This window comes from Capra hircus, chromosome 2 (genome assembly GCF_001704415.2).
Source record: "Capra hircus breed San Clemente chromosome 2, ASM170441v1, whole genome shotgun sequence".
Lineage (NCBI taxonomy): Eukaryota > Metazoa > Chordata > Mammalia > Artiodactyla > Bovidae > Capra > Capra hircus.
Window position 1 is genome coordinate 112,246,618 of NC_030809.1, and position 19,171 is coordinate 112,265,788.

The 19,171-nt window shown below is 39.6% G+C and overlaps 1 protein-coding gene across 1 annotated transcript in view; it reads left to right on the plus strand.

The window, feature by feature from the left end:
* The window catches only part of PDK1 (pyruvate dehydrogenase kinase 1), a 47,798-nt gene extending 31,851 nt beyond the window's left edge, over window positions 1–15,947 (plus strand). The window contains exons 9-11 of the mRNA XM_018064684.1: window positions 7,484–7,594; window positions 10,911–11,024; window positions 13,227–15,947. Coding sequence (XP_017920173.1) covers window positions 7,484–7,594; window positions 10,911–11,024; window positions 13,227–13,367 — 366 coding nt within the window. The 3' untranslated portion in view covers window positions 13,368–15,947. The remainder of the gene's footprint in view (window positions 1–7,483; window positions 7,595–10,910; window positions 11,025–13,226) is intronic.

Genomic DNA, 19,171 nt, shown 5'->3' on the forward strand with positions numbered 1-19,171 from the left:
TTTCCTTGAGTTAGACAAGGCTGTGGTCCATGTGATCAGATTGGTTAGTTTCTTGTGATTGTGGTTTTCAGTCTGTCTGCCCTCTGATGGAGAAGGGTAAGAGGCTTATGGAAGCTTCCTGATGGGACAGACTGACTGAGGGGGAAATTGAGTCTTGTTCTGATGTGCAGGGCCATGTTCAGTAAATCTTTAATCCAATTTTCTGTTGATGGTGGGGCTGCATTCCCTCCCTATTATTTACCTGGCCCAAACTACGGCGAAGGTAGTGAAGACACGACCTCCTTTAAAAGGTCCCATGCATGCACTGCCTCACTCAGTGCCCCCAGCCCTGCAGCAGGCCACTGCCAACCCACGCCTCTGCCGGAGACTCCTGGACACTTACAAGCAAATCTGGGTCAGGCTCTTGTGGGGTCACTGCTCCTTTCTCCTGGGTCCTGGTATGCACAAAGTTCTGTTTATGCCCGCCAAGAGTTTATTTCCCAGTTCTGTGTAAGTTCTGGCAGCACTATGATGGGGTTAGTGGCGACCTCCTCCAAGAGGGCTTAGGCCATACCGAAGTCTGCTGCACCCAGAGCCCCTGCCCCTGCGGCAGTCCACTGCTGACCCGTACCTCCACAGGAGCCACTCAAACACAGTTCTGTCTCAGTCTCTGTGGGGTCTCTGGGTCCTGGGGTACGCAGAGTTTGTTTGAGCCCTCTGAGCATTTCTGGTGGGTATGGGGTTTGATTCTAGATGCAATTTAGCCCCTCCTACTGTCTTGCTGGAGCTTCTCCTTTGTTCTTGGACATTGTTTAGTGACTTTTTGAAACTAATTCTGTGAAGTCTATATTCTTTGTTGTGTGTGCTTTCTGCTTAGTGGTCAACTAATGATTGAACTGAATTTTCCTTAAATGCCTTCTCCCAGTCTTTGTCAAGGGATTCTGTGTGCACTTTGGGTCACACCTTCAATGTTGAATCAGGCTGTTGACAACTCTTGACTTAACCTTTACATTCTGCTTGTACAGAGCTTCAAGGTCAGGTGGAGATGAATGCTTAGGACTCTCTCAGGTCCTTACAGAACATAGCCCTAAGCGAGCATGACCGTCTAGGTTCCCACTATATCCTTGAGTTTTTGTAAGCACCTATGGACATCTCATTCCTTAGCTTTTCCTACCCAAGTTTTTTGGGTAGCCTGTTTTTTGCCTTAACTGTCAAAGACTGCCTCAGGCAGCCATCAAATTAATCAGTTACCTCTAATTGTCTTTGATAAGTACTTCTGAGGATGGGGAGTAGGAGCATGCAAGACTTTTTGCATTAAGGAGCTCAGAATCAGGTCAAAGGTCAAACAAAGACAGTGTTTCCAGTGGCTGTCAGGCTGCTGGTTTCACTCTGGTTGCAAGTTGTTGGTAGTGGGGATGGGAGGTCGAGAAAAGCCAAGTTAAATACCACAGAGGTCATTGTTTTTCTTGAGTACATACTCCCTGTATTGCTACAAGCCTGTGGTTAATTTCCAGAGTTCTAACAGTTTGTGCCTTTTTGCTTTCGTGCTTTGATGGGGGACATTTTGGAGCTCCTTTCTCCACTGTTTCTGCTGACATTACTTCTGCTGTTCCTTTTGAGAAGACTTAATGCTTTTTCAAATTCCTGTTTCTTTGTGTCTGACCGGTTTTAAGTGAAGTTTAAGTTCTTCAGCTCTGTTGTGAAATTTCCTAATGATGTGACGTGAAGTGGCCTTTTTGTACCCATTGAGCTGGGACTTTTAGAATTTCCACTGTTTCCATGGTACCTTCTTCTTTTCTGTTTATCTTTCTGATAGTTATGTTTCAAAAATTCTGGGCTTCATGAAATGGCCCTCTAATTTATTCTTATCTTTTCCTCTTGTTTTTTATATCTTTAACTTTTCATTCTACTCTGAGATTTCTTGACCTTGAATTCCCAACTCTTATTGGATTTTTGTTTCTATTATTATAAATTTCCCAGGAACTGTTATTTTTATTATTTTTTCATAGCATTCTGTCCTGGTTTCCTCTTTTATCACTCTGAGGATAGTAATACTAGTTGCTTTTTAAAAAATTAATATGCCTCAGCTCTCTCTACTAGTTCCTCTGAACTTTTTTCTATTTATCCCTCTTGGCTATTCATATAAAAGAATGAATCACAAATGAATATATGGCGGTATCATCTGTTAGCTGAAAAACTAATATGAATATATCACTTTTTTCCAGTCCAGTTGTTAATATGTGTCTATTTTTTGGTTAGTTATATGTCAGCTACTTGCCCATTAAGGTTTATTTGATTCAAAATAAGCCGCCTGTCTTCTGCTTTGGGACAACAGCTGTGCTACGGCATGGCCTTTCTCATACCTTTTTCTGCTTCTGTTTCATGTGCTTTAGCATGCTGGCCTGCAGTTGCGTTCCATTACTTGTGGTCATCCATCACTGCATGGATCAGTAGTCACTGAGCTCTTAGGCACTCAGAGACTCATTCTGTGCTGGTCTGTGGGAGTCTGCCTGTTTGGTGTAAAGAAATGTTCATGATAACCCAGCAGTTACACTCCTAGATATATACCCCCAAAGCTTAAAAACAGGTATTTAAACAATGAGTTTATTCATAGTAACATTATTCACAACAGCCAAGAGCTAAAAACAACCCAGATGTTCATCAACTGAATAATAGATCAACAAAAATGTAGTATATAGTGGAATATTATTTGCCCATAAAAGGAGTAAGGTATTGGTGCATGCTACAAGATGAATGCTGCAACATTAAAAATACATCAAGTAAAAAAAAACTAAACACAAAAGGCCACACATTATATATGATTTCCTTTCTATGAAGTGTCCAGAACAGACAAATATATAAGGACAAGAAATACATTAGTGGTTACTTAGTGTAATCAATAAAGAGTCCAGGGTTTCTTTTTGAGGTAATGAAAATATTCTAAAATTGACTGGAGAAATGGTTGCACGTACCTATGAATGTAGGCATACCTTGCCTTGTTTTACTTGATTGCACTTTGCAGATACTGCGTTTTTTACAAACGGAAGGTTTGTGGCAACCCTGCATTGACCAAGTCTGTCAGTGTCCTTTTAACCAACAGCATTTGCTGACTTCATTTCTCTGTGTCACATTTTGGCGAGTCTTACAATATTTCAAGCTTTCTCATTATCATGTTTGTTATAGTGATCAATGACCTTTGATATTATTCTAATTGGTTTTTTGGTTTTTATTTTTAAATTAATGGATATGTACCTTTTTTAGGTCTAATGCTTTGCACACTTAATAGACTACAGTATAAATGTAAACATAACATTTATAGGTACTGGGAAACCAAAAAATTCAAGTGAATAGCTTTGTTGCAATATTTGCTTTTTTGTGGTGTCTGGAACTGAACTTTCAATATCTCAGAAGTATGCCTGTTTGTTAAAAAGCCACGAGTTGTACACTTTTTTGAAAATTTCATTGTTTATTTATATTTATTTGGCTGTGCTGGGTCTTAATTGCAGCACATGATATGCAAACTGCTAGCTTCGGCATATGGGATCTAGTTCCCTGGCCAGGGATTGAACCCAGGCCCCCTGCATTGGGAGCATAGAGTCTTAGCCACTGGCCTGCCAGGGAAGCTCCTGAGTTGTACACTTTAAATGGGTGGATAGTATGGTATGTGAATTATATTTTCATCAAGCTGTTTTAAAAAAGCAAAGCTCATAAGGGTCTTGAACAGGCTGTTCCAGAAGTGTTTGTAAATAGTCTTAGCTGTATTAGGCTCTGCCTCTTCAAATCCAAATTGTATGACTGCATCTACCCTTGTTAGCTCTTTATATAGAGCTTTGAACCCCATCACTTACTGTAGACTTTCAGGATCAAGGCCTGGAATTTTTTTCCCCATTCTTTTCGCTGTTCAAATTACTGACATTTTTAACTTATTATCCCTCTGCTAAGTTAGAATTTTTTTTCTAACTTACAAGTCTAACTGCTCTTTCAGACTTGGTGTTTGGTCCAATTGCAGTGAGTGACATAAGTATTATAGCCACATATCTGATAAATTAAAACTTACACATCTTGGTTCATTCACTGTTGGCATTTTTTTTTTTTTTACACACCTGACCTTGAAAAAGCTGTTGTATAAGAAACTTCGGGAGCTATGGGTGAGTCCAAGGTTAGTAAATTTCCTGCCTTCAGAACTGTCATCAAGTTAGTAATGATTCATTTCCCTTGGACCTGAAAATCCACATACATTAGCCAGGGAGCGTAGTGTTATGAGAAACAGGACATTAGGGATGGCAGGTCTCGGTTGGGTGACATTGAGAAGTGGTGGTTTCATGCACCAAGGAGAAAACTTTAAAAGTAATTGGCAAACTTCTCTTCCTCCGCCTTCCTGTTGACATGACTCCACACCACCCTCCACTTTCACAATCTCTTTACTTTCCCTTGGCATAGTTTTGTATTTCTATGATTCTCACATTTTTCTTCAAATAGTCTTCAGAGATTTTAAAATTTCCACATCTCTTTTACAGTATATTTATTATCAGAGTGCCGTTCTTATCTTGAAGATACCCAGACCAAATGTCTGTCTGTCTCTCCATTATTCCCTCCTTCCTTTTCCACGAAGAACTCAGGTTCTCTGGTATAATATCTGTTCACAAGTTTCGTGGAAACACTTTTGACCACTTTAAAAACTGGCCCCAGGTTTGGTTGCAATGTAGTATTACATTTTTGGCTACAGCGCAAAAGCAGTTACCTTTATCATTCTTTAACTATGCTCCTATGGCTTAGAAGACCCCTTTACTTCTAATGAGGTGACACTTTTCAAAGGCGCCTCTGGCCTTTCTGTTCCACTCTGCTTTTATCCTTCTGTCCCATGGCTAGAGATCACTTCTTGTGTCATATCTGCTAGATTGCTGTACTGCTTCTGGCCAGAGGTTAAGGAAAATCACGAAATATTTATTGAACTGTGCCTTCTTATCTTAGTATCTATTCTAATTTGTTTTTTACTTACTTAATATTTGTAGAACCATGCTTCTGATTCATGTTACCAGTAAATATGTAGCAGAGCATAAAATTGAAGGATGAATAATTAACAAATTGATACATTTCAGAAAATACCCAGAGCCCTTTATTCATCTTACTAAAATAAATCTCTTCACAGGGCTTTGAATTCATAGCCAAGAACAATTTCAAGCATAATGCTACATACAAGTTCCTAATGTTCTTGTATATTTTTATACTGCAATTATCTAATGATAGACATATCAGAGGCAAGTCTTCAAATGGCATTTCAAAGCAGATTTTTATTTTAAAAATTAAAATATCTGTGAATTTCTATTGTGAGAGTAATATGTGTGTGTGTGTGTGTGTGTGTGTACACACACACAGTTTTTTGACTCAACTGACATGAGTTTGAGCAAGCCCCAGGAGCTGGTGATGGACAGGGAAGCCTGGTGTGCTGTAGTCAATGGGGTTGCAAAGAGTTGGACACGACTGAGCAAGTGACTGAGCTGAACTGAAAATTTTTTGAGACTATAAAAACTCAACTATATGTTGTTAGTGAGCAACTAACACTATAAGCCATTCAAATTGACTTTTTATTACATATAATTCAGTATGGTTTTTATCTATCAATATGTTAAAAGCAGGTTTGTTTGAATATCACAATCATGTGAATATTGTAGATAGTAGAATCAATTTAGATTTTGTGACTAGAGGAAATGGCTATCGTAGATTAGAAGATAAAGCTATACAATGTGTTGTTGCTGTTCGGTTGCAAAGTCGTGTCCAACACTTTGTGATCCCATGAACTGCAGCATGCCAGGCTTCTCTGTCCTCCACTGTCTTCTGGAGTTTGCTCAAGTTCATGTCCATTGAGTTGGTGATGCCATCCAACCATCTCATCATCTGCCATCCCCTTCTCCTGCCCTCAGTCTTTCCAAGCACCCATATCTCTTTCTGAGTTGATTCTTTGCCTCAGGGGGCCAAAGTATTGGAGCTTCAGCATAAGTCCTTCCAGTGAATATTCGGGGTTGATTTCCTTTAGGAGTGATTGGCTTGATCTCCTTGTAGTCCAAGAGACTCCAAGACAAGCTAGGGAAATATGTTCCATGTTAATTGGAGGAAAACATAATGAAGATAATCTGTAAATAAATTACCAAACTCAGTATAGCGTATAATTTGAGTTGGAAAAGGACATAAGAACAATACAAAGAACTATGTCCTTTATAACTCACCAGAAAGTTGTCTAGGAGACTATGCTGTGGAATTACTTGTAGATGAGACTCTTAAAACACAATGAAATGGTTCTATTTTTTCCTCCCTGAAAATGAAAATTATACTTTTTTACCATAATAGGAGTAATTGTGGAAAAAGATTAAGAAACTAAAGCCCCCAAAGAAGAAAATCACTTATAATTCCATTGAAATAGAATTATATTTCATTATAGACTTCTGTAATTTTTATGGAATTAGAATGTTATAAATGTTTCTCCATCTTTTTGCTACTTAACAATATTTTATGAACATCCCATGCCAGTACCTACAGTTCTATGTAATATTTAATGGCAAAATAGTATTCTGTTTTAGAATGTATATTAGTTTACTTAAATAGCCCCCTGTTTAGGTGATAATCCAGTTTTAGCTGTTCTGCACAGTGCTGTGATGGATATTCTCATACATACTTTGCATGCTTTTCTCATAATTTTCTTAAGATAAGCATTGTTGGGTCAAAGGGTACATGCATGTTTAATCAGGTTGCCAAACTGCCTGCCAGAGAGCAATTACAAATTTGTTGTTGGTGGCTCAGAGGTTAAAGCGTCTGCCTGGATTGCAGGAGACCCGGGTTCAATCCCTGTCGGGAAGATCCCCTGGAGAAGGAAATGGCAACCTACTCCAGTACTCTTGCCTGGAGAATCCCATGGAGGGAGGAGCCTGGTCCATGGGGTCGCAAAGAGTCGGACTCGACTGAGCGACTTCACTTTCCCTTTCAAGATAAGCTAGACCTGTTCCCCGTCATGTGCTGCGGCATTAGTGTGACTGCAGTAATTCACAAAACCGCAGCATTGAAAGCAGGCTTCGCAGGGGTCTCGGTGGTAGAGCACCCGCCTGCCAACACAGGAGTCAAAAGAGATGCGGGTTTGATCCCTGGGCTGGGAACATCCCCTGGAGAAGGAAACAGTAACCCACTGCAGTAATCTTACCCAGAGAGGCCCATGGACAGGGGAGCCTGGCAAGCTACAGTCCGTGGGGTTGCAAAAGAGTCAAACATGATTTAGTCACTAAACAACAGCACTGAAACTCTGTATCGCCGGGGAGTTCTTTATATCTTAAAATTCTATGTAGTAGAGGGATTAAGTCCGGCAGTGGGGGAAATGTTTATGTTTGTGACTTGAATCTCATGGTATTCATTTTGAAAAGCAGGGCTCGTCAGCCACAGTTAAATGGTGACACAGCGTGCGTGGGTATTTTGCTGTTTCTGGGACTTGGTCACAGGGCATAATCCTTTCTGTCCCTAGATGAGTGACCGCGGAGGTGGTGTTCCTCTGAGGAAAATCGACCGACTCTTTAACTACATGTACTCCACTGCACCCCGGCCTCGTGTCGAGACATCCCGAGCAGTGCCCCTGGTATGTGATCAAAACACCGTGAAGTGGGTTTTTTTGACTTGCCAAAAAAGAGGTTACCACATAAATCAGTTAAGCCATTGTGTGGGGTTCACAAACAGGATGAGGGAAAGCTATCAGAGAAAAACAACAACACTTTCCCCGAAATTTATAGTTTTTGAAATGCTTTTTTTAAAAAATGATGAGTTTGAGAGTTCTTATTGCCAAGCTTGATAGTGGTGTGTCAGTAGTTATCATGTGGTAAACCACATTTTGATATACTGTTATTAATGTGAAGTCTAAATTACCAGCTTTACTAGTATTTGGTCAACACTGATTTAATCTTTAGTAATTTTTTTTCTCCCTCAAGTATTTGTAATTAGAAAGACTACATATTTGAGGCTCAGAGGTAATACTAGAGTTCTAATTAATTTAATTGCCTGTGGCTCAAATAACAGTTGTGTTGATGGCTTAAAAAAAAAAAAATCAGTCACCTCTTTTCAGGTTAATAAGATTAGCTTTTGAATGGACTCAGTCCTGGTCCTCCAACCCCCAAAAAAGTGCTTTGCCAAATCTCTCACCCAAAACTCTTGTTGTTCCAGGCTTTGACGGTTCTCTGGCATATACCCTGGAGTTATTTTGTAACATGATGAAAAACAGTCTAAGATGGGTTTATTTTAGACTCTTTCCTAGGAAGTCACTGAGAAGACTTCATTCAAACTGCACAGCACTTTCTAGTTAAACAGCAGAGATTCTGTAGCTACAGCTGCAATACGGTTCATGTCTTACCAAACCTTTTAAATGATTGCTCTAGTTGAGATATGGGTAGGCATCCATGTGCCCGAGGACAGAGAAGGTCAAATAAACATGAGTATCTTCTTAGATTCCAGTTTTACTCTAAGTGGAGAAAAGGGACATGCTCCTTTTGTAGTAAACACATATTTTAGAATTTTTGTGGAGAGCAGCATAGTGTACTTGTCCAGACTCTAAATTTAAACTGTTTGCTCCATTCTCAGCTCTACCACATCCTAGCTGTTCAGCCTTGGGAATATTATTGACCCTTCAGTACCACAATTTCCTCAGCCTTAAAGATTGAATTACTGTGAAGATTGAGTTAATATATGTCAACACATTTTTTAATAGTACCTGGCACGTGGTAAATGCTGTGTAAGAGTTGTTTAGGATACAGCCTTGGGAATATTATTGACCCTTCAGTACCACAATTTCCCCAGCCTTAAGATTGAATTACTGTGAAGATTGAGTTAATATATGTCAACACAGTTTTTAATAGTACCTGGCACGTAGTAAATGCTGTGTAAGAGTTGTTGTTTAGGATGCAAGATGTATGTGGATTTTTAAGAAAAACAGGAGGATTGACATGACGCAGGCTGCCCACACAGCTACACAGCCTTCCCGAGGGTCAGCCTGTGGTTGAGCTTTCACAGAGCCTCCTTCCTGCTGTTATGACCCCTTTGTAAGGGGACCAGTAAGCAAGCATTGGGGCAGCCATCCGGTCATGCTGATTACTGGGAGCTGCCTTCACGTGGGTGCCTTCAGTGCGCATCTGCAGGAGTGGAATGTCTCCATGCCATGAGCCGTGCAGAGAGGACTACCCCCGTTTCCCTCTTCCTCGTCAGTTACCCAGCTTTGCTCTTTCCAAGTCTCTGACCGGCCAGCCCATTTGCTGCTGCCCATGGGCCATGTAGGTGGGCCACTTCGAGTTCCACCCACTGGTAGGATTTGCTTTCACTCCTGTCTTTTGGGCCTGGCCCCGAGAGAGGCTGTAGTGACAGGGCAGTCCACTTTTGGCTGGTGTGGGACACAGTGCAGACCCAGCATTGGGCCAAGCCCACCGTGTTAGTTAGCGTTAGTTAAACGAAAGTTAGTTTCTCTAACTACTTACAGGGAAGCCTGAGGGGTCCACAGGCGTGTGGCTGAGGGAGAGGCAGTGATGAAGTAGACTGGGTACTACGGGATCCTGAGCCATCTGCTCGTGCAGAAATGGAACTGGTTAAAGTACCTGTCAGAGTCTCACTTGGAAAGAGAGGGTTCAAATTATGATACTTCATGGAAGGCTAATCTATAAAGAGACAAATTATAGAAAGAGGGATGGGATAGTACAGGAATCCAGGCTAGCAGCAGCAGAGCTGTCACCACCTGACTCAGGGAGGAGAAGTCAGCAGAACCCGGAAAGGAGCGTTAGAGAGCAGCTGCTTACTCCCCAGGGCCTAGCCTGCCCAGGAGCAGGGGATGACGACCCTGAATGGCTCCCTGCAGACTCCTGCTGGCCTCCCCTTCGGCTAGACACAGAAGTAGAGGGCACAGAAGCCCGCTCACATCAACTCAGGCCAGCCTCCCAGGACAAGGGGAAATGTGGAGAATGGGTAGTTTATTTGGACGGGCAAACAGAAACTCTGGTTTAAAAAGTCAAGTAAAAAATGGTGGCGGTAGATAAGGCCAGAGCCTGGATTTGTTAATAGCATCGATTCCTGAATCACATACCCTCTTCACTAAACTATTCTATGAAATGTCATTAAACACCTGAGTTGGTGATAAAAAATACTTTGTTTTTTTACACTTATCCAAATGTTCTGCTTCATATTAATGAATTGATAGGATTTATCCAGGTAAAGGCCATTCCAGATACCGGGAACAGAATGAGCAAAGACACAGCTGTGAAAAATAACCTGATGTGCTTGAGGAACTTAGGAGCAGGAGGTCTACTTCAGCTGGACTGGGAAGTGGGAGGCACAGACCTGATTTTGTTAAATCTTGAAAGTGCTCTTTTAGAAGCTTGGATTTTTATCCCAAGGCAATGGGTTGGAGATGGTGAAGGTCGGTGGGTGTTGGGGTGCTTTGAAGATTTCTAAGTGCGGGAGATGACGTGTCAGTGAGTATTAAGAGAGTCGACCTATTAGGGATCTCTCCAGGTTCAGGACTCAGGCTGGAATTAATGGTATGAAGTCATGAGATGCATCTGAGGTTGCTACCAGGTCTTTCTACTCTTGCTCCTGAAAGAGAGAACATGTTTTAAATGATAACGCCGAAAGCAGTATAGGGATACTCTGGAGCAGGCCAGTAAAGAGGAGAGAAGCATGCTTTTTCTAGACCCCCACAGGTTGTTTTATAGGAAAAAGAGGAATTTCAAATGACCAGAGGGAAGCCATCTAATACAGTGCTCGACTAGGCTGCAGCTTGATCACTTTCCCTACTCAAGTATTAACAAATCTTTTAGGTGCAGGCTCTGATAGCCCTGGGATACTCCAGTACCATTTATTTTAATTAGAAAAGTATTTCAGTGTGTGGCTTTCTGAATAAAATTTCATTTTTTCTCAAACAGGCTGGTTTTGGTTATGGATTGCCCATATCACGCCTTTATGCGCAGTATTTCCAAGGAGACCTAAAGCTCTATTCCCTAGAGGGCTATGGGACAGATGCAGTCATTTACATTAAGGTAAAGACCATAGTCTTTTGTACTTAATGGTACTTCTGGGACTTTTTGATTGTAAGATACCAGTATTTAACTGTAATGAGACTTTCTTCTACTTCATGCTATTAAAATACAAACAGATGTGTTTTCTCTCTTTTTTTTTTTAACAAGGATCTCATCTGTTTTGACAAATGATCTCTTTGTAGGAAAGAAATGCTCTTACCCATAGTGATCAGGACTATGATTGTTAGTAGAAGAAAAATTGGGTTAAAGTGGGCAGTCAAAAAGTTATGTTAAAATTAAATTTGTAATTTAAGATGCATGAATGGACGTTAATTGACCAGTCTTTGATATACTTGCTAAGGCCTTTCATTTGCATGTGGCTCTTCAGATTGAAATTTTAATTGTCTTTCTTACAGAAGCTATACTTACAGTACATTGTTTTGGTTTCTTTAATCAAAGAAACAGCCAAGTGCATAATCATTACTGATTTTTATGCAGTTCCTTACAGTTGTCTTCTCTTTTTTGACAGCAGTTTTTATATAACTTTCCTTCACGAGTCTTTATGAAACGTCATCTTAGTTGTCAGAGAACCTTCCCCCCTTGCCACCCCTACATTTTTGTGTGCTTTGTTAAAAGCAATATTTAGATTAAATTACAGTGACAGATTTAAATATATTAACAAATTTAGGAACAATTACAGGTGACCCTTGGTAGGCATATAGCTCACCTGGTGGAAGCAGACTTACCTGGGATGTTCCATGTGTTTATCTGACACAGCAATGTATGTTACAGGGATAGAAAGCCCTCAGCCCCACCAGTGTGCTGGATTGGTTCAGCCGCAGACTGGTGGTAGGTACCTCCATTTTTAGTGACTCTAGTCACTCTTATCGTGGCCACTAGATGGCACCTATTTGATAGGAAATGCTGAAGACTTTACATTAGAAAAAGTAAATTTGTCTGAAAATGTTAAGTTCTTTGAAGATAAAAGTTTTCTTTCTTAACCATCTCAGTTGTGAGGAACTTGAAAATATTGCCTTCATGTTGCCCTTTTTATCATCAAATATAATGTTTTTATTTGCTTTGTTATAGATCAAGGGGTTATGGCAGTTCTGGCATTAAAAAATATAAGTATAGGTGAAAGATTTTTAGCTTCATTTTGGAAAAAGATAGAATACAGGAGGTCTTACAGAATAATTAAAAATAAAGTCCTTCCTTACCATTATTGGAATTACATTTCTAGTTTAATATTTTCTGCATCTTAGGGAATACCTTTTGCTTATAGTTGAAATCTTAACAACATATCCTAGTTTGAAGATAATGAGGAATGTAGTTTATCCCAGTGATAAACAGGAAGCCAAAATAGAACAGTGACTTAATGGCGATAATGTTGGAAACATGAAATTACAGTCTGCCCTCCATATCCCTGAGTTCTGCATCCATAGATCCAAGCATGAATCAAAAATATTTGAAGAAAAAAAACCCAGAATGTTGCAAAAAGCAAAACTTGATTTTCTTGCACATCAGCAACTATTTACGTAATATTTATTGTATTCTTATAGCATTTACATTGTATTAGCTATTGTAGTTAATCTTGAGATGATTTAAAGTGTGCAGGAGGATATGTGTAGATGACAAGCAGATACTGCAGCATTTTATATAAGGGACTTGAGTATCGGCAGATTTTGGTGTTCATGTGGGGTTGGGAGTGATACTGAGGGTCAGCTCCGCATGATGTGGAAATCACATATGCTATAACTAAAATTGGTGCCTTTAATGGTATGAAAAGACACAGGCTCAAACTCAGATTTCATTCAATGCTTTTACATTACATATATTAAGGTACCTATGTGAATTTTTATGCTTTTACACTTAACTGACTTTTTCAACTTCTGTTGAAAATGAATTTCTGTTGATCAGATTTTATAAGAATGTCTATGACACTTGTGTAAAACTCCAAACTAGCAACTTCTAGGCTGGTTAGAGAATACTGCATGCAGTAACCTCAACATGCACACTGAGCCGTTGCCGGAAGCTTTTAGTAAGTAACACGTTTCAAATGTGTGCTCTATTTTAAAATGTATGTAGATGGTTTTATGATTGATAAAATACAAATCCAGTATAGAGTATAGTTTAATTTGTAGTAAACTTTTTGCCATTGTAGACTTTTCTCAAACAATGGATTCCCCAAAAAGTGCCTGATGTAGTTCCTGCTTTTCCTCTCAGGCTCTGTCAACAGAATCAATAGAAAGACTCCCGGTGTATAACAAAGCTGCCTGGAAGCATTACAACACCAACCACGAGGCTGACGACTGGTGTGTCCCCAGCAGAGAGCCAAAAGACATGACGACATTCCGCAGTGCCTAGACACACTTGGGACCCCTGGAAAAATCTGGTTGTGGCTTTTTATTAAATTTGGAAGGGGTGGTATCAGAACTACGTTATACCAAATACTTCATGCGTCGTGTTCACAGTTAACTATTTGGATAGGTAGCATAGGTGGAAGATTAATTTCATTTACACTTGGTGAATCTCGTAAAGGACGAAGTTGTACCTATTTTACACCTATATTTTCACAGTTAATTGAACATATTTTTAAGCAACAGTAGTTTTGGTCAACTTTCTCTTTACGATAGACTTCAGAAGTGTGAAGTCTGCATTTCTATAGGAAGCTGTGTGGTCGTTTTTTAAAAAAATACTTTTATGTCTGCTAGAAACAGTTCCTTAATACTGAGTAGGCGGTTAGCCATCTTTCTGTTTTAGAGGAGTTCTGCCAGATTTGATTTAGTAACGACAGATGCAGTAAGAATGATCCTCAGACTGCGATTAAGGCAGCAAACAGGCACCCTGTAAGTGTATACAGCCAGCCACCTTTCAGCATCTACATGCATTGTCTTCACTCTGAAGTTAATTCATCATTTTTTAATTTTATTGCAAAGACTAGTTTCCTACTGAGTTAAGCCAAGATCATGGGCAGTCTACTTTGAATGTGCTTATGATTAATGCAGTGGGAAATTTTTGTACTAAAAACGACTAGCTGCTAAAATTCTAAATTGAATTTAAGAAATTGAGGGCAGAACATTGAATCCTAGAAACTATACTAATGATTGTTGAGATTACCTGGGGGAGCTTTTGAGAGGGTTTTTCTGGGTCCTACTCTAGACATACAGAATCAGACTGTAGCCGTAGCCCAGAAATCTCAATTTTTACAACACTTCCTAGATGAGTCTGATGCCTTGCCTAGTTAGAAAATCACACTTTTAAAGTGAGTAATGAAGATACGACATTTGCTAAAGCAACAGATCTTTAGGTTTTGGTTTTCATCTGTGGAAAGGTCAGACTTCTGGACTCTAAGAGACACAAAATGTTGCAACTAGAAGCATAATTAGAAGCAGGAGACAGGTTGACAATAGGAGGAAAGTCACGGAACCAAAGGATTAAAACCATAAATGCACGAGTATTGACGAAAAACATGTTGTAAAACATATCTATCTATACTTGATCAGGATATCTATACTTCCTCAGGAAAGAAAGTCACCTTGGGCTTATCACAAAAATCATTTGCATTCATATGGTAATTTGTAGTGTACAAATTTTTGGTGTATCTAGTATATAATGATAACTCTGTCAGGCTTAAGAATTACCAAACAGGTGGTATCATCTTTGTTTTGAGACTCAAGAGTATGGCCCAAAGCTGCCCCGATGGAGTCAGGTCTCAAGCAATATCTGCCAATCACCGTCAGCCACCTAGCCTAGGAGAGCAGGATGCCGCGAGACTTAAGTTGTTAGTCTTCCCTCATCGTTTAAGGTGACAGGGAAATACATTGAGAATAAATTTTAAAGTAAGATTTTAAATGTTTAGAGAAGAGCTATAATACTTACATGGGGAAATTTATGGAGAAAATACAAGTTGAAACACCTCATTCTCAAAAGGGTTATGCAAGCTTAACAATTCTACACAAATTTGTAAATAGGAAGGGACGTTAAAGAGCTGTTAGCCCTGGACCCTCAGGTAAGAAAGGAGGATCTTGAGGCTGCAGGTGTATGGAGTTTGCCCGGGGCTGATTAGCTAATGTGACCGACATTGGGAAGAGATCTTTGACCTATTACTCCTTAATTATGCATTTTATGGGAAACAATAGGATACGCCAGTGGATGGTTTGTATTAGCTAAATGTGTTACAGTTTTTTAGCTTAAAATTACACTTTTCTTGTAGTGATGAAATATTTTAAAATCCTCTGAATCAAAGTGTTTGCTTTCTTTCCTAAATGAAACATTTGTACAACTGACATAAATTTGATATTTTTATTTATGAAACAACCCCCCACACACACACAAAGTGAAAATTTCTCTAAGAGGTAAGAAGTGATGTTTTCAAAGGAGAAGTGAAATCTTTTCCTTTTTAGCTTCTTTTTAAGGTATAATGGTTTTTTACTTTGTTACTGTGGTTAAGGGACAGAAAATTACATGCAGAAGTATTTGGGGAGGGGGATGCTTTCTCCTAGTCGGTTTTAAATTACTGTGCTACCTGAGAAGTTTTTTAGAGTCTTACACTCTCTTTCCCACCAGCATTTAGTATGATGCTATGTAGATTTTAAAAATATACTGAAGGGTAAGAAGTGATACTAAGTGATTTTTGTAACCTGGGCATTAAATGAGTGTGCCAACAGTTTTTAGGAAGAATCACAAAAAAATATTCTGGCCTATAATTAAAATATTAGCTGGCTTTAGATGTCTTCATACTTAATAGTAATCACTTTCTTGCACTGTGAAGTTTTTACATGAAGATGTTGAAGTGGCAGTCTACCCTATTATTTTTTATAAAATGTTTTGTGTATGGTAATAAATGGAAAACATGGATCAACTCTTATCCTGAAAATAAAGTTACCCAATTTAGGTTTTTAAAAATATAATTGTTTTAAAAATAAAGGTCTCTCCTCATCAAGAGTCAGCATTTTGTAAATATAAAAGAAATTGCAGGTAGGTGGCTCATACTGCCCCTCACTACACTTGGTAGAGGAAGTGTTTTAAACTGAGATTTCCAAATTCTGATGGCAAGAGCAAGTGGTAGAGTTTGTATGGTTTGAGTTATGCTAGATTTCCGTTATCCACACATCTGCGGATGACTAACTTACTACGTAAATGAACATTAACATCTTCCGTCATGTGATTTTTTTAAGAGGTTATGTGAGTGTACACTTTGAATAACTTTTCACAGCATAAGTATATAGGAAAAGGCTTAATTTGACCAGCATTGCCCTCTGTTTGTACCAGCTGTAAGTCAGAATTAAACTCCTTTAATCCAAGATAGGTCCCTGTCCTGTTCCTGATTGATGGGATATGACCATCAGTCTTCCCTTCATTGCTGAAACCAACAAGTTCCATGATAAGACTGTGTAAGTAAAGACCAGGGAAAAGACTACTAGTGTTATGGGCTCTTTGTGGCCTTGTGAGCAGCCAGTTGGAGAGGAAGCCAAAAAACAAGTCAGCCAACTTCAACGTGTACCTTAATTTCTGTGCCATAACTGTGAAGTTTTAACAGGTTAAGAGGAACTAAAAATCTTGATGAAAGTGAAAGAGGAGAGTGAAAAGGTTGGCTTAAAGCTCAACATCCAGAAAACGAAGATCATGGCATCTGGTCCCATCACTTCATGGGAAATAGATGGGGAAACAGTGGAAACCGTGTCAGACTTTATTTTTGGGGGCTCCAAAATCACTGCAGATGGTGACTGCAGCCATGAAATTAAAAGATGCTTACTCCTTGGAAGGAAAGTTATGACCAACCTAGATAGCATATTGAAAAGCAGAGACATTACTTTGCCAACAAAGGTCTGTCTAGTCAAGGCTATGTGGTCCAGTGGTCATGTATGGATGTGAGAGTTGGACTGTGAAGAAAGCTGAGCGCCAAAGAATTGATGCTTTTGAACTGTGGTGTTGGAGAAGACTCTTGAGAGTCCCTTGGACTGCAAGGAGATCCAGCCAGTCCATTCTGAAGGAGATCAACCCTGGGATTTCTTTGGAAGGAATGATGCTAAAGCTGAAACTCCAGTACTTTGGCCACCTCATGCGAAGAGTTGACTCATTGGAAAAGACTCTGATGCTGGGAGGGATTGGGGGCAGGAGGAGAAGGGGACAACAGAGGATGAGATGGCTGGATGCCATCACCGACTCGATGGATGTGAGTTTGAGTGAACTCCGGGAGTTGGTAATGGACAGGGAGGCCTGGCGTGCTGAGATTCATGGGGTCACAAAGAGTCGGACACGACTGAGCGACTGAACTGAACTGAATGAGAGTTGTGTTAGGCTGGTTTGCCAATAGTTTTTCTTGAAGAAACTTTTTTTCAGCATACTGTATATGATTAATTTCTGGCCCCCAAATGAATTTTCTTATAGCTAAACCCGGTGCACTTGAAAAAATGTGGTGTGAAGAACTTTATATATATCAAAAAAGAACGCACCACTGGTTTGGTTGGTCCTGGCATTCTTAAACTACTGCACCTTTTGTTCTACTTACACATTTGGAGAGAAATAGGCATGTCATACCACACACTCTGCACATTCCTTCAGCAGTCACTAACCATAGGCTTCTAACAGTAAGAATGCCAGTTTTTGAAAATTGTATAACATGAGATTTAGTCTGTATTCATATATGCATGTGCTTGTCAAATAGTAAACAATATATTATCATCATTATTATTACTATTAACACTTTCCCTCACTGGTGCCAATATTATAATTAGTCCAACTATATTACATTCAGAACAGAGGTTCCATTTTAGTGGGGTTTGGAATGTGTTTCTAAGTCCCTTCATCCTGGGGCAAGATTGCCAGTTTTTGCTGCAAAACTTGTCTTTTCTTGTCTTGGAAAAGCTGTTATTTATACTGAGGAACAGCGGCAGCTATCTTTTACTTTGTTAGGAGGAGATTTTTAAGCAAAACTATACAGTGTTCATCCCAGTAAGGTCAACCAGAGAACTTCCATTTGAATGTTACATTCACTCGGTTAATTTTGTGCGAGTCTGTGAGTCAAGACAAATCAAGACAATGTGCTACAGTTGTCACACAGAATATTGTCAGCACTTTAAAACTATAAAATTCCTGTACCAGAAAAAATTCCAGGCCAATATCACTGATGAACGTAGACACAAAAAGAATCAAAATACTAGCCAATAAAAGCCAACAATGTATTAAAAGGGTCATACACCATGAGCACGTGGGCTTTATCCCAAGGGGGCAGGAATTCTTCCATACCTGCAAATGAATCAGTATGACACACCACATCAACAAACTAGAAGAATTAAATCCGTATGATCATCTCAGTAGATGCAGGAAAATTTCCCAAAATTCGACACCCATCTATGATAAAACTCCAGAACATGGACATAGAGGGCACATACCTCAACATGACAAAGACCACATATGACAAACCCACAGCTAACCTCATTCTCAGTGGGGCAAAGCGAAAAGCATATCCTCTGAGATCAGGAACAAGACAAGAAGGTCCGCTGTTGCCACTTTTATTCAACCTAGTTTTGGGAGTCCTAGCCACAGCAATCAGAGAGGAAAAAAAAGAAAGGGACTCCAAAGTGGAAAAGAAGTAAAACTCAATTTTCATAGATGACATGATGGTATACATAGAAAATTCTAAAGATGCCACCAGGAAGCTATTAGAGCTCATCAGTGAATCTGTTTGGTAAAGCCAACCCTCTCTAGCTGTGGAGTGGCAAATTAAATTCTGGAGGAAAAGTTCCCTTTCATCGTGAAAGGGACCCTCAGTGACCAACAAAATAACCAGTAGGAACAATCATTAGATTGTCTGGTGATCATTTTCTGTGGTGCACAGCTGACCTTGATTATTGTTACTGGGTCCCAATATGTCTTCACAAGGACTTAGTTAACCAATGGGAAGGTAGAGCTAAGTCCTTGTAAGCAATGTCTATCACTCTTTAATGTATATGTGAATCACCTGGAAATCTTGGTAAAACATTCTTATTCAGCAGGTCTGCAGTGAAGTCTGAGATTCTACATTTCTAACAAGCTTCTAGGTGATACTGATGCTGCTGATCCGTAGACCACACTTTGAATAGCAAGAGTTTTAAAGCCTGTGGGATAAACTGCTCAGCATCAAAAGGACAAACTGGAGAGGTTAAACTGGTTGAAGTATGAGTAGG